General features: G+C 38.0%; 1 protein-coding gene across 2 annotated transcripts in view; it reads left to right on the top strand.

Moving 5' to 3' along the window:
* Positions 1 to 6,646, top strand: part of SHPRH (SNF2 histone linker PHD RING helicase) — a 49,212-nt gene extending 42,566 nt beyond the window's left edge. The window contains exons 26-30 of one of the 2 annotated variants that reach the window (XM_030268160.4): positions 1,411 to 1,503; positions 2,063 to 2,149; positions 2,606 to 2,784; positions 4,596 to 4,676; positions 5,895 to 6,646. In XM_030268160.4, the coding sequence (XP_030124020.4) occupies positions 1,411 to 1,503; positions 2,063 to 2,149; positions 2,606 to 2,784; positions 4,596 to 4,676; positions 5,895 to 5,991 (537 nt within the window). In that variant the 3' untranslated portion in view covers positions 5,992 to 6,646. The remainder of the gene's footprint in view (positions 1 to 1,410; positions 1,504 to 2,062; positions 2,150 to 2,605; positions 2,785 to 4,595; positions 4,677 to 5,894) is intronic. The other variant, XM_030268161.4, reaches the window with a different exon arrangement.
* The last annotated feature ends 8,979 nt before the right edge of the window (positions 6,647 to 15,625 follow it).

The raw sequence follows: 15,625 nt of genomic DNA, 5'->3' as shown, positions 1-15,625 counted from the left end.
GATTGTCATCACTGAGTCAGAGATGAATAGTATTGGAAAAGCCACAAATGATCCAAATCAATTATGTAGGAAGTCCTAAAAGCTAGTCTTGGATCTCTTAACTGTAGGTGTTTATGACTGGCAGGCAGCAAATATATCATAGGGCTGCAAATATATCATCCTCTCAGATCAGAACACCTGCCAACATAAGCATTGCTAGTTGTCCATCTGACTTTGCAAACAGACAGATGGACAGTCAGTGTCTACCAGGTGCCGCAGAAATGATGTGGAAGAGAGCTGGTTAGTTTCTGTGTCTGTGACATGGAGAACTGGAATCACTGTGGAGGATTTTGGGTAATAAAAGGCACTGCTTACGCAGCCTTTGGTAAAACAGTCTGCAGAAAGTCTTTTACATGTTAGCTGCCTAATGTGTGAGAGATCAAGCAGCCCAGCACTGGTTCTCAGCTTGTGCTGAGACTGCTGACATCCTGCCCAGCCAATTCTGCACACAGCATGACTTCAGTAAATTTGAGCTGTCATTGTAGTGAGCCAACATAGTTAATTCAATGTTCAAAAGACAGGTGCAGACAGAAATAAAACTGTATTTGTCCTGCTGAATCTAGCACAGTTTGAAATGATGATGTGTGTAGTAAGAAAGTAAAGGCTTCTTTAAAAAAGACATTAGGTAAAATTGCTGTAATAGAAAGTGCATACTGAAGATGGAAAAAGAATTGCATCCTATTGTATCCTTTCACTGGCCTAAGGTGAAAGGGAAGAGTACATAAATCAAAATGGACAAGATGTAGAATAAATTATTGGTTTTGTTAAGCACTGAAATACTTCTGAATGCAGAATAGAAAGATTTTTTCATTGCAGCTCGCCATCATTCAAAACTTAATTATATTTGCAATTTTCTTACTGCTTTAAATATAATTAACAAGCTTCATTGTACTGAATGTAAGTTTGATGTTGCCAGAATGAGAAACAAAAGCAACATAAATAGCATTCAGGTAGGTTTTTTCCCTTGATCTATTTTCAAGGGGTGTGAAGGTAGGAAAATTTTAATGTGTATTTGAAAGATTCACTAAAGACTGTGCCACAAAGTTAAACTGCAGGAGGCCTAATGGGTGCGTTTAGTACCACTGCCCTGCTTGGGCCGTCTGTTTTGCCTCGAGCGTGTGTCTGCATGGCGCTTCATTCTTCATGTGCTGCCCATGCTGTTACACACTGCTGATACTAGTGAAGTCCATCATAAGGGAGAGGTAAACGTAGTTCAGTGCTACTTAACCTGCCCTTCCTCAAGGCTGATAATCGTAAACTTTGTGTGAGATGTGTAAGAGACCTAATATAACATCATTTAATAAAGCGGTGAATGTGGAAGGAGTTTTTTACTATCCTACTTTACTAATGCACTTCTTTGACTTTTCAAAGGGAAGTCACTCCACCAAAGTGGAAGCTGTGGTCCGAACACTGAAGAAAATTCAATTTAAAGATCCAGGGGCTAAGTCCTTAGTTTTCTCAACGGTATTAATCACCATTTTCTGTCTTGTCTTTGCATGTGTGTTTTGAGTTCAAAGCATTCATAATATTTTCAGGAGCTAGTTTAGCTACCAAAATGTTGAATCACTCTGTACAACCATTTGAGTGTTTTTAGGATTTGTAGGGAAAGTCTTGTGACTGGTACAAGAATAATGATCATAGTCAGCAGATGTGAAAGCTTGTTTCTTTAAAGAGCAAACACAGATTTGTAAGAAGGCAGTAGAAATTCTAGTAGCAATAGAAGCAGTAAGGAAGCAGTAGAAATTTTAAACGTGATATCCAGATATTTTTGATACATAGTAAAATTGTTTTTGCAATGGCTGCCAATTTCCTTTATTCAAGTTGATCTTTCTAATTACCTTAGTTTTATGAAAGATTTGGTTTCTAGCACACAATTTTTTTAAAAAATTGCAAATCTTAGCATTTTGAAAAGCTTTTAAATTTACTCTTTGTTAGGGAAGTTAATTATTTTTTAGTTTTCATTGCTGTTTGTAATGTTGAGTTACTTTTATTGTGTTGTGTGGTTTTGTTTTTTTTTTTACAGTGGCAAGATGTGTTGGATATAATTTCAAAAGCTTTGTATGACAACAACATGGTTTTTTCTCAGATCAATGGAATTAGTAAATTTCAGGTACATAAAGGATATTTTTCTTAAATTATTTTCAGTGGGAAAATCATAGAAAATCAAGTTCATAGAAGTTGATCTGATCCTTTTAACTTTGTTGCTTCATTTCCAAAACTAAAAAAATCAGCAAATTTGTCTTTCAGAAGCTTTGATCTCTAACTTATTCATTCTAAAAATTATAATCTCAAAAAGTTCTAGTTTAAAGCATTTAGAGATAAACAGTGCCCTCACTTTTGAGAAAGATGCGTTGGCATGGAAGTTAAGGATGAGACACACTGATCAGTGTTGCAGGAAGTTCATGCCTTCCTGAGACTGTCCTGTATCTGTTCTGGGGTGACAGACCTGCAAGATTGTTATTCTGGAGCCTGTATTAATTGCCATAATTTGTTGAAAATACAGTCCTGTCCCCCACGCTCTTCATTAAGGAGCTTTTGTCACACTGCTGTGATGTTTGCCTTTTAGGAAAACCTGTCTGCATTTAAATATGATCCCAACATCAATATTTTGCTGCTGCCTCTTCACACTGGTTCCAATGGACTAAACATCATCGAAGCAACTCATGTTCTGCTTGTGGAGCCCATTCTGAATCCAGCACATGAGCTACAGGCTATTGGCAGAGTACATCGTATTGGCCAAACAAAGTAAGATTTACAATTGTGTTCAATGATTTTGATATGATCCAGAATATATCTGAAAAAACCTTGTTCAGCTGCTGCCCTATTTTATGTGTGCTATTGTTGCCTTAGTTTTTAACTTTGGAATTCTGCTTGCAAAAATGTCCAGAAATGTCTTAGCTTTGCAGGTCCAAGCAACTCATCATTTATGTCATATATGGCTACGTTCAGGCATGGTCTTTTGGAGTTTCCTTGAGAGGCTCTTTCTAACTGGTCATTCTCAGCTCCAGATTAGGAGCTGCTTAAGTTGTTGGGTTTTTTTGTTTTTTGTTTTTTTTTTTCCTTGTTTTGGGCTTTTTTTAGTTGGGTTTTTTTTTCAAAAAGGAAGTTATAGCACACTCTCATTAGAACTGATAAGTTTTTAAATCGCAGTTCTGCCCTTGCTCCTGTCTTTTTGAAGACATTAATGAGTTTGCATCTCTTGTTTGTTTCAGTGTTGTTGCTCTGACATAGGTAGCACTTTTAAAAGGTTTTAGAAAGTTGGTCCTCAGCATGTGAGGTGTGTTTTTCCTAAGGTCTCATGACTTTAGAAAAATAAAAGTTAAAGCCCAGTACATGAAGAAGAAAAGTAACTGCGGCAGATTCTGGAATAACAATACTCTAGAATAATAGTGGGGGTTGTGTTCTGGAAGTGGACGTGATGAATATACGTGAAAGAATGTTATGAACAGGTGGATATTTGTGTGTGATGGTAAATATTTTGAATTAACTGTGAGGGCATAGGAAAGACTGATTGCAACAGTCCACACTGGAATTCTACATGGTGCTGGCACTAAAGATGTGGCAAAAATGTTGCAATAAAACCACTAAGAATACTTTGTACTTTTTAAGAATTAAAATTTCAGCTAGGCTTATTTTTAAAAAGGGCTGTGTCCCAAGTACACTGAGCGTTAGGGAATACTGTTTAGTGTCACTGGTGCAATTATTACCAGTTCAGTTCTTATTTACTTCTCTTTTTTGGAGATAGACCTTTGCTTGTAAATCCAAAAGCATTCCCCCTGCATTTTTCTGTGAAAGGTTACCTGCCAAAGTTTCAACCTAAGACCTGAAAACCATCTAAGCATTCCTTACCTTTAAAAATGTTTATACTGGGGAGCATGCTGTGCTTTTTCATTTTTATCTTTGGATCTGACTTTTTTCCATTTTACTTTCTGGTGCCTGTCATTTTCTAAATTATTGCTTTATTTTTTGAAATTTTATTTCGTAGATGGAATTGTAATTTTGTGGTATGTTTATTGACATTTAGGATTTTGTATTTTACCAATGTTTACTGACTACAATTACCGACTTCTTTTTTTAAAAAAAATTGTTATATTTTGCTGTCTTCAAAAATAATATTATTAAAACTCTGGGTATTAGGTTTAATTATCCATCATATTGAGCTCTTGTCTCTTGGAATAATTTGTGACAATGAAGCATGAACATTGTATATAACCAGTGGGCAAAACTCTTTTTTCTTTAGGCTCTGGAGGAATGTTTCTAGTAAGGACACAGAAAGCAGAACTTTGCCCTGTATCTATGTTAGGATTTTACAGCTTACATTCATTTAGTGTGTGATCAGTAAAGTGAAAGTATGTTTACAGGGAAGCACTAAGCACTCTGAAATGTCAATGGAAGTTGCTAGTCACTTCTAATATTTATTTCTTAAAAACCAGAGGCATATTTTCAACACTTTTGATAGAATTAGTATGAGAAAAAAATATGGTTATAAACTTTGGCAGTAACAGTGCAACTTCTCTCACTCATGGTGGCGTTTTCTTTTTTTTTAACACATTCAGATCTACGATTGTTCATAGGTTCCTGATAAAAGCAACAATAGAAGAGAGAATGCAGACTATGCTGAAAACTGTAGATAGAAGGTATGTGTTGATTTTTTTTAGATGCCATTATTGCACTGAAAATGAAAAGGTGGCTCTCCACCATACTTTTATTATGGTTAAGAATGTATATCTTATATATAATTTCAACTGTTCTTTAAACTGTTTTGATTGGCGAAACAGTTTTAAGACTTTCAAAGTTTTAACCTGGTTCCAGTAACTTGCAGCTTAAGGTATTTTAATTCTCTGGAGAATATCTTGGTTATGTTTTGTGTATTTTATTTCATAAAAGCCCAAGTAATAAATTATATATTATGGTGTGATTTATCTTTTCAGTTTACCTATTTTCATTGGTATAAAAACTTTGCAATTTATGGACTAGTACTAAGCCTGCCACTAGAGCAACAATATATCATAAACTCTAACACAGGACATGGGTTCTTTCTTTTGTTATTTTATTTTTTTAATCCTACAAACCTCGTCTGACAGTGCTGTGTCATACTTCTTGGTTTCACAGTCCATGCAACTATTGTCCAGATGTTAAGTCATGCATGAGGCTGGTGTGCAGACACAGAAAGCAGTTCTCACTGTGGTTTAGCTTTCCAAAATCTATAAGCAGTGATGGATTGGAGCGGGACTAAAAATGCTATTTACATTCCTTATGCAGACAGTGTAAGAGGTTTGTACCTTTTAACCAGATGGTATACACATGACAAATCTAGGAGGAGGCTTTAGTTTAAGGAAATTTTGCCTGTTACAGATAATTAAACTAAAAATTACATGCACATCTTTGGCTGTAGTTATGGAATATTTCAGTTTTAGCTCTTCAAGAATGATTTATTATCCTTATCTGTGAAGTAGCACTACTTTTGCACGTAAAATTTGGATAGATGTACAATTGTCAAGTGATCATGTAAGGGCTAATGTTTTGAAAGTAATATTAAACCTCATGTTTGGAAGCTCAAGCAAATCCCTTAAATGTTAAGACGTCAAAGTGGATTATTCCATGTTCTGCTGCCTTTGTAGTGTTTGGTGTTGACCACATTTGCGGACAGTAGATGGACTTTTTATGTTACTTAAAATGTGCAGGAGCAGTAGCTGATGAGTGTATGTGTTTCCTGGACAGAAGGTGTGCTTTCCTGCTGAGCTTCAAAGCTGAGCAGGTATTGACTCTGAACTGTGTGCTCTGTCTACAGTGCACATAGCTCATTACTTACACTGATTCTTTCTCTGATGCCCATGTGCAATTTTTTCCCACAGCCACACGAGCTCTTCCATGAAACAGTCAGAAGCCTCAGTGTTGACAGTGGCAGATTTGGCTGACCTTTTTACAGAGGAAACTGAAGAACTTGAGTAAAAATATTGGTTTGGTCTAATGAAATTGGAAAGCACCTGAACCAGTAAGCACCAGGATAAAATCCACTTGATCTGTCGTTTTTGTAGACATCATCTAACATTTGTCCGTAAGAGAGCAATTGGAAATTGAGAAGTCTTAAGTTTTACTGATTTATTCTTTGGTGATGTTCATAGCAGCACACACTTCTGATGGCACTGGATAAAAGTTGCACTTTGCACATTATACAAAAATATAGATATTTTTCCCCAAAGAACATTTGAGCTGGATGCTGAAACTGAGATCTTGGACCCTTGGCTGAGAGGATTTTTACCATCAGGCTTGATCGGCTAGTAGCTCAGTCTGAGAACAAAAACATGTGTGTGGTTGGGTGGGAAATGGAAGCAGAAAAATAGAAATCTAATTTTTTTTATTGTACAAAGAGTTGTTAAAAAGAATGACTGTAAATTAATATTCTTCTATAAAAGTCTTGTTAGATTTAATGCAGAGTTATTAAATGTCTTATTGTTAACACTTCAAATTACAAATGTTTACTAATAGTTTGGATATTTGTATTAGGCTTTTAGATATTCATAAAGACTTTTGACAGTTAAATATTTCATTGTTAATGCTTACTCATGGCAAAAAGATGATAAATAAATTATGCTTTTTTTATGTGTGTTGGTCTGATGATCAGTTAAAACTTTCTGTACTTGTTTTCACTTGAAGCTGTCACTAAGTGCTCTGTTTGAAAAAACAAGAAAAGCGTTTGCTACAGAATTTTCAAAACTTAATTGGTTATGCTGCTGATCACTTTGCAATTATTTGGTGTTTCTGTGCATTGTCTGACCCTGATCTTTTTTTGTAGTTCTTCCCTTTAAAGATGCAGCAATCTAAATATACAAAATATATTAAATTATGATAGGCAGGCTAGTTATTAGGTCCCTGGTCTAAGTTAGAAAAAGTGTGAAGTGGAACTTTTGTGAAGCTTCATTTTTAGATATGCAAGAACACTCTATCCCACCTTTGTTGACAGTAGATAGTTTGGAAAAGAAATCTAGGCTAACTTCCAGACTGCTGAAGGTAGGCATGATAAATTTTAAGCCTTTTGGCATTGGGTATGGATGTGCATTTACACAACATTAATTTCTGAAGGTATTACAAAAGTGAACTCAGTTGTGCAGTTGGTGCTAAACGCAAATTGTGTTTAGCGAGTGGGCAAATGTGTATGCATAAGCAACAGGCTACTTCTCTCAGTTTGCAGCAAGAGAAATGGAATAGATAGTAGGGCCTTCTTTAGATAAGATTGATCAAGCAGTTTACACAAACTAACATCTCCATCCTTGAAAACACTGGGAACTCAAATAACCCTAAGCAACCTGATCCACCTTCGAAGTTGGCCCTGCTATATGTGGTGTGTTGGACCAGATGACCTCCATGGATCCCTTCCAGCCTAAATAATTTTACAGTGCACTGGAGATCATGCTGTACAGACACTCCAGGAACTTTGAGCACAGCAACATTCCAATTTCCTCATCAGCTTCAGATAATTTTGATATTATATGACACAATGTGACTCCACAAGAAGCCTCTATTCACTCTGAGAACTGATGTAACTGTGCTACAAACTTTGGAAGCACATAGTGTTTACATTCATAGCTCCCATTTTAATTAACCAGATGTGGGAAGAATAGTTGACATGAATGTAAAGACAGAAAGGCAAACTGAAGAACGTCAGCTATGAGAGGTTTCCCAACCTCTTCGTATTTTTGGTTTGATGTCTTTTTTGGGCTTACCTAGAAACAGAGTCCTGACAAAGTTAAAAGGATAAAAGCAGATATATATAATGAAGGGCCTTCAGGTACATCAAGGGCAGACAAAGCTTTCCTAAGGGGCTACACCCAAAATGGATGATGGTCATGAGTCTTCCAGACAGATAGAAATTTGGTCTACTTGCAAATCGGGGGGTTAGTCCTCCAATTACAGCTTCAGGTAATGAAGTCATATTCCCCTAGTCCGTGCCCCCAGAATTCACTTTTCTTTATACTTTTCGAAGCCTGAGGCTGTAGAGTGTCCTTGAGTTTTAGGCCTAGAGCAATTGTTTTGTCTAACCAAAATGTGAAGACAGTAGTTAACACTTCACATAAAATTTAGAGTTATGCACAAATGTAGTACAGGATTTGAAAAACAGGCTAAAATCATAAAGCATCAGGCTTATTTATATAAATATTATGGTTTCATTGTTTATTTATAAACATGTGGCTTTTGAATTCCTAACCAAAAGCATAGCTTCTTATCAAGCACTGCATGAGTCCTTAGTCCTGGCTTACCTTGTTTTATATTCACATAACAGCATGGAATGCCAGAAAATCTGGTTCTAGGTGCTCTCCTGACTGCCCTGGAGCAACAGCACCTAGAGCTCTGGAGATATTACATTAAAATGTGGTATGGGTTGTGTTACAGCACCTCTTGAAATTGGAGAGTCGAACCATCGGAGTATATAGTCAATGTCAGTACAAAAATGAATTCTTCAAGTTTTACATAATTCCAACACAGACACCAAACTTAATGCTATTTTCCTTTTTTTTTTCAATATTTAGTATCTTTGACAAAGGTTTTTCTTTTGGACATCTTAAGAGACTTCTCATTGAATGTTTTTTTTTCTTCTTTTTTTCCTGCTAAGTGTGTAGCTTGTACATCTGCAGTGCTTTTCTCTTATCAAAGCACAATAACCTTGTTTTCATGGTGCTGTCATGTTTTTCTCCTCTATCAAAGCACTTTTGAAAGACAGTATCTTAGCTGATAACAAAGTCTGCCCTATCCTAAGACTTCCAGTATACTCATAGAAATGGGATTTTCCACTGAAGACAGAAACCTATAAATACTGACTGCAGTGTTTGCATAACATTTGTGTGGACCTACCAGAGGCATATACCAGATTCTCATGTGTTCTCCCGCTAAAACATGTAAATGTGATCCAGGTTAACAGTATTACTTACCTGGTGAAGTCAGTCCCTTGAAAAATGAGGCTTCACCTGTTTCCAAAGACCTCAGTGCTGACTTTTAAACTCTTTCATTTCATGACAAAGAATGTTAAGAGGGTTTTTGATTGTAGTTGGTGAGGATTTGGGGACAGGTTTTCTCACTGTATATATAAAGTTCAGTGCCTTGTAGAACAGAGCTGTCATTTTGATATCTGTAAAAGCTCGATGCAAATAGTGAACTTCCTTGAATTATGATAATCTTGGAAGCTGAGGTGTTAAACTTCTGTTGTTAGATTGAGCTCTGTGAATGTCACTGTGGATCTTTAACAGAATTTGTAAGTTAAGATTCCCCCTTGCTCTAAATCAGCCTGTGCCAGGAATAGGTTTACATCTTAACCTGTTAAGTAACTTTTTAACATACTAATGAAAGTGCAGGATATAAGACAATTTTCACTGTAGTGTATTTCAGGTCAGGTACAACAGAAGAATATTTACCTCAGCCTTCTCTTACATATTCAAGTTTCATATTAAGAACTGGACAGAGTTGATGGTGATTTTTGTGAGACAGGCCTTCCAAACCACATGTCTGCCAATGTGTGCAGATGTATTAGAGTTATCTGTGAGTGGGATCCTACAGAGATAAAATATAATTGTGTCCAGTTAAACCCATAATTAAACATAAATCCTCTTGTAAAATTCTGTCTGGACTAGTAGCTGGGGGCCAGCTAAGAGCTCTCTACCACTGTCTTTTCTGACACAAACAGGGCATCCATTTTTGCAGTCCTTATGACTATATTACCTCTCTCAGGAGTCTCAGAATTATTTGTTCAGTTAAAACAGTGCTGTGATTAATTTGGAGGGGAAAAAGGTCTGTATTGGTCAATCTTGCATTGACAAGTGTAAGAAAAAATTAACCTTGAAATTTATTGCTCTCCTAAGGTAAGCAATTAGATGAGTTTCTATGGAAGACCTAGAAATCTAGGGGTTTGCCTAGCTGTAAATAAAGCCCATTTCTGAAGCTTAATCTAAAGATTTACTGCTTAAAATCTGTATGCTATGCTTTTCTCTAGACTGAAAGGTGAGTTATGAAGCCACTGTGCCTGTGGGGGTTTTTTTCTTCCTTTTTTGGTTGCCTGAAAGAAGTGTGATCTTTACCAGATTATATGCTATAAATGTAGATTAAATTAATTTCATAATGGAGAAAAAACATAAGGCGCAAGACATGTGCCTCTCCCGGGGTTTTTACTTTGCGGGTCATCTCATCCCACCCTCCATCCACCCCCAGCTTGCTCCGTTTGTTACAAAGGATGTTTGTGTTTGGTCAGTGGAAGTAGAGTAAAAGAGTTATAATCCATAAAATGGCTACAGTGAAACTAACTTATTGTATCACAGGAAAAGTATCTGAGGTAAAGAGAACTGTAGCCTGCAGGCACACAGTTTGTGGTAATTGGGAGTGGGGCTGTGGCTGAGCCTCATCCCCCATGGGCTGCAGCTGTGAGGAGCAGGTGAACAGCACTGAAGGAAATAAGACCTGGAGTGCCCAGGTGCACTGACCATCACCAAAGGGAGCAGAGGGCACACAGGTGCAGGGCATGAACATGAGGGGTATAAAAGGCTGGGCTAAAGACTAGAAGGAGTAGCTGCTTACAGCCTTCTGGATTGATGTGGTGTTACTCTGTATGAGCAGGTCCTTGAAGCCTTCTGGTGTGGTATAGTGTTACTGTGTATGGGTTGAAGCATTCTGAAATTGTATGATGATACTCTGTGTATCTTGGCTGTCTCAACTGTGGCATGTGCTGCAAGTGGCCCTATAAATTCTTTTTTCTACTGATAATGTTTTCATTCACCCATGTTCTTCACCACTGTAGAATCAGATACTGAATATTAGTCTGTTAACTTTCGTATATCTGGTTTTATATTGTACAGCTGACACACAAAAAGAACCTCACTAATCTACTTACTGAGTGAGCAGTGAGGCTTAGAAGTTTTTACTTGCCAAGTCTATAGTTTTGGAATTCATAAAGTGTGTCTGAACCACTGTCACAAATCACAGTGTATCTACTGACTTCTCTTCTTTAGAGAGGGGGGAAGGAATAGGTAACTGCTGATTCATGGTAGTATTGGATTCAAGTCCCAAGTAGGCACTCTGAATTCTACAGTCATACACAGTGTAAAGAGGACGGGTAGATGGAATTGTAGCTTTCAAATGTTGGTAAGGAATTAAGTCACCCGGTGTAGATGACAGGGTTTTTAAGTACTAGAATAATTCTTAGACAATTGGATTGTGAAATACCTGTAAACCTCTGATTTGGTTTTCTTCTGTGTACAAGAGATCAGCCTTCCAGGGCTGACTTCCAAATTCCTTTGTTTTGTGTATTTATAGAGCTTATACAAGCAAGTGCCCAGCCCCATTCATTGAACTGGACACAAACCAAATTTTATCAGTTGAGGAACAGGTGTCATTGTTTCCATGATATAACATCTCTTGGTTTGATAGCAACCTTCACATGGGGTAGAAACTATCTTTCCAAATGCTAGCAATCGTAAAGTCTGACTGCTTTTAGGGTGTCAAAATGTAAATTGTTGGTGTAGGCTGGCTTTGATAGTTGTGGGGAATTTTGTGCTGGTTTTCCTTCCATCCTGTGGGAACAAGTGAGCTAATGGGATTCATACGATGTTGCTATGAATTGTCACTTCTTTATGCTAACAGATGTTCTTCATTTGTCAGAGTTTCTCTTGACTGTATGATTTGTTTAAGGAAGAAAATCTAGACTGCCTTTCTTGTTTTCTTGATGGAATTTTGCCTTGTCACTCTTGGAGTCTCCTGAGATGGAGGCTCACAAGTGTGAGAACGGTGACTTCCCATTTGTGAATGGTAGAGGACTAGCTGTATTGGCTGTGTGTTCACAAGTTCATGGGGCCTGATGGGATTCAGCCCAGCATTCTGAAGGAGCTAGTGCATGGTAGGAAGAACCCCTCTTGATCAGGAGCTAGTGTATGATATGGACGTGCCAAAGGTCTGGGAAGGTCCCTGCTGACTGAAAGCTAGCTAATGTTCTTCCAGTTTACAAGAAGGACATGAGGAGAGACTCGTGAAACTACAGACTTCTAGTCTAACCTCTAACCCCTAGGATTTATTATACCAAGTATTGTTGAAATGTGTTGTTTCTCTTCTAGCCTTCTACAAAATCTTCATGCAGTAAGGTAGGAGTTGTGGACATGATTATACCAGGTAACATTGTTAGATCTTGTAAGATCTGCTTAGAAGACATTCCATTCTACAATTCCTGCCACAGAGGTAGAAAGCCCAGAGCACTTCAACACCAGCCAAAAAGGAGATGGAGGGGATATCTCTGAGACCAGGTGATCCATTAATATCTACTGCTGTTGTATGTGCTGCAGCAGAGGTGGAAGCTGTACTAGATGGAGTTGGAGGAGATGGGAGGAGGTTGAGGGGGGAAAATGAAGAATAGTTGTAAAATGTTCCTCTGAGTGCCCTTCTGCTGATTTTTCTGTGGGAGGAATGAGTCACTGATATGAGCAATGAATAAACAAAGGGTGAAAGATTGCAAGTATAGCCTATTCATTGGAGCTAAATGTTCATCTAAATGCAGTGGCAACATTTTTGTGGTCCAGATTTGAGATATTAGTCACTTTCTTATTGAAAGTTCTTGGGCTCTGAACAGACAGGGCTTTGCAGTGGTTAAACAAATGGGAATATTGAAAAGTTTTAGCCCCTAGGATACATGTTTTAATTTGCACCTAAGTCATAGGATTCCCCAGTCAAACATATGCTGTGGATTTGTGAAGGATAATGGTTCACACTTGTAATACATACTTTTATAGATTAATCTCCCTGAACCAAACAGGCAAGCTTTGCTTAATAGAGGCAAGGTAATTAATCACTTCTGCTGTAAACTAACAAGTGTCTCTGAAGGGGCAAGACAATGGACTTTGTAATCACCACTTGGGAAATTCTGCACCTTGAGAACATGTGCAGTGGGGATTAAAGGCAGTAAGCCCAGCCCAGTCCTCTTGTGCAGGGAAATGAGTGCTGAGTAATCTTGCCAAAAGTTTGAGCCAACTGTGTCAAATGAGAGACGTGCCATGGATATTTTTGGGGAAATCTCTCCTTCTGTGTACTGTAATCTTCAAACATCTTGTAAGCATAGATTTTCTGTAGTTTCTAGAATTCTTATCATATGCCTCGTTCATCAACAAGCTATCACTGTTCAGTAGGACTTTTCTTTTTTCCCTATGGAGTGTGTATTTCTTTTCTGTTACTTTTTCTTAACAAAGGTGAGTGACCCTGAATCATTTACAACTCTTATTAAAAGTCTCTATAATAGAATTAGAGGACATGAAACACCAAAGGGGTAGGAAAAGTGAATGAAGTAAGGGAAGTTTTACTTCTGCTTTCTTACAGCTGCTGTAACACTGAGGACAAATATGAGAGTGGGGGAGTAATAGAGAGAGATGTCCAGCCCTGTCCGGGGGATTTGATTCTAAAATAGAGAGGAGACGTTTTCTGAGCAGTGTTAAAGTTTCCACTTGCTCCACACTTCAGGAAATCTATTGTTGGGCACAGGACACCTTTTGGCCATGTTTTGGAGCCCTCGATTCCATGGAGAGGTTTTAAAGTCCAAAGCCACAACCCTGCACTTAAATCTGTAATTACACACATTTTGATAGAAAGTGTTTTCTTTCATATAACTGCATATTAACAGATGATTTGCCAGGAATTTGCAAGTAATTTCATGTCCTGTAATTTAATTGTTCAACTAATGGAACACTGAAACTAATCAGCTTTTGCCAGCAGCAAGTTAGTGACTTTCAGCAACCAACCCACAGGAGGGAAAAGAACAGTGTTCAATTATGTTCCAAAACTGAAATTCCTGGATGATATGCCAAGAAAAGGGTATTTTGATTACCTCTGTGTTTCCTTGCTTTATATAGCTATTTTAATTTCAATGAAATAACTTATTTAGAAAGTAGCAAAGCTAAACTTTTATTTGAAAATTATTAGCTATGGATAAATGTACAACCTTGTGTTCTCTTGGTCTCTAAGTTAACATTCCCATCAATAGCCTTTCTTTTGCACTCAGAGTTTGCTCTCAAAATTACATCATAGTGTCTCTTGAGCTTTGCAGCTATTTCAAAGCCTTTGTGAAGATAAATTTTTGTCTTAAATTAACCTGCTACTGAAATAATATTGACTGATGTAACATTCATTACCTTTTCTTTCCATCTTCCTGGTTTGTGGAAAAATAGCTGGTGCCCCCTTTAAGAGACAGCGCTTAATCATTTGTGTTCCTGTTCGTCAGTGTGTAACTGAATTGTCTGATAGATGTTACCTGTTAGACACTATTCATTGATAGGAATGCTCTGCAAATATGTAAATAATTGTTATTCAAAACTGCAATTACAATAAGTTTAGAAACACAGGGGTCCATAGTTATTCTTTCCCATGAGGTCGGTTGAAGCCAGCTCCAAAACTGCTGACTTCTGGAAACAGCTCACTCTTCCCTACAGCAGTTCTTCCTTACAGTCTCCTGCTCCATGGAGACCAAGCCTGTGACATCTCCTCGATGAAGTTATCTGTTGGATCAGTTGTATCATATTTTCCTTCCTAGAACTGTAAATCAGTCCTGGTCAATCCCAATATATACAAACTATTTTTAAGAGAGGGGTATAATTAGGAGACCTCTTTGGCCCTTTGCTATATTGCAGTTCATGTGTTACTGTTTATAACTCCTTGTAAGATTTTCAAAATTTAATAAAATATTTTAAAAGTCAACTTAGTTATACCTAGATAGAACCTAAAGAATAAAGAAAATAGCTGATACATCTCATAAAACCAAACTTCTTGACAAAGCATGAGAAACTATATTGAAAAAAAGTGTCTTAACTGAGTTTTAAGACAGAACTGCAGCAGGGCCTTATTTTTCCTGGCACTGCACAAGTGGGATATAATCCAAAGTACAAATCATAATAGGATATTTTCTGTGGAGTTAAATGGTCTGTGGAGCAGTTATACAGGGAGGAACAACCTTCCACACTGCACAGAAGCTGCAAAGGACCTGAGGGTGGTGAAGGGACTTGCCCAAAGCCAGATGGCAGTGGAGCGGAGATGGAGCCACAGCCTCCCCCCTTCTGTGCGGGGAGCAGGCTCATCTATCTGGGCCAGGGGCAGCCAGCACTGGCACGGTGCTAGTCCTGGGCTGCCTGTGTGCCCAGGGTTGCTGGCATGCTGGTGTTGGAGCCATTCAGCACAAGCTGTTGTGCACGGTGCCTGCTGGCACAAAACTGAATCCTGTTCCTGCTCTTACTGTGGTATTTATTCTCTGTTGATGCAGCTCCACAGAGGCTTTTGTTACTTGCTGGGTTCCTTGCAATGCTCCCTGATACTGAGCATTGTGTGCAGGCAGAGCAGGATTGTCTTCCATGTCCCCCACACTCAGCTGACAGCTTTAGATAACCATCCCACACTGACCAGCCAGGCAGTCCTCCTCAAGATGTGTCAGTTCTAGCAATAATGCAGAAAAAAGTGTGACCTTGGGAAAAACACCACATCTGTTAACAGGCCAGAGCATGTTATGGCCTGATATACTGAAGTACTTTTGGTGTAAGTAGGCAGGAGATCAAGTTTTCCTATCAAAAAGTCAGTCAGTACA

This window comes from Taeniopygia guttata, chromosome 3 (genome assembly GCF_048771995.1).
Source record: "Taeniopygia guttata chromosome 3, bTaeGut7.mat, whole genome shotgun sequence".
Taxonomy (NCBI): Eukaryota; Metazoa; Chordata; class Aves; order Passeriformes; family Estrildidae; genus Taeniopygia; species Taeniopygia guttata.
The sequence above is the reverse complement of the archived record's forward strand: the minus strand, read 5'-3'. Positions and strand labels throughout refer to the sequence as shown.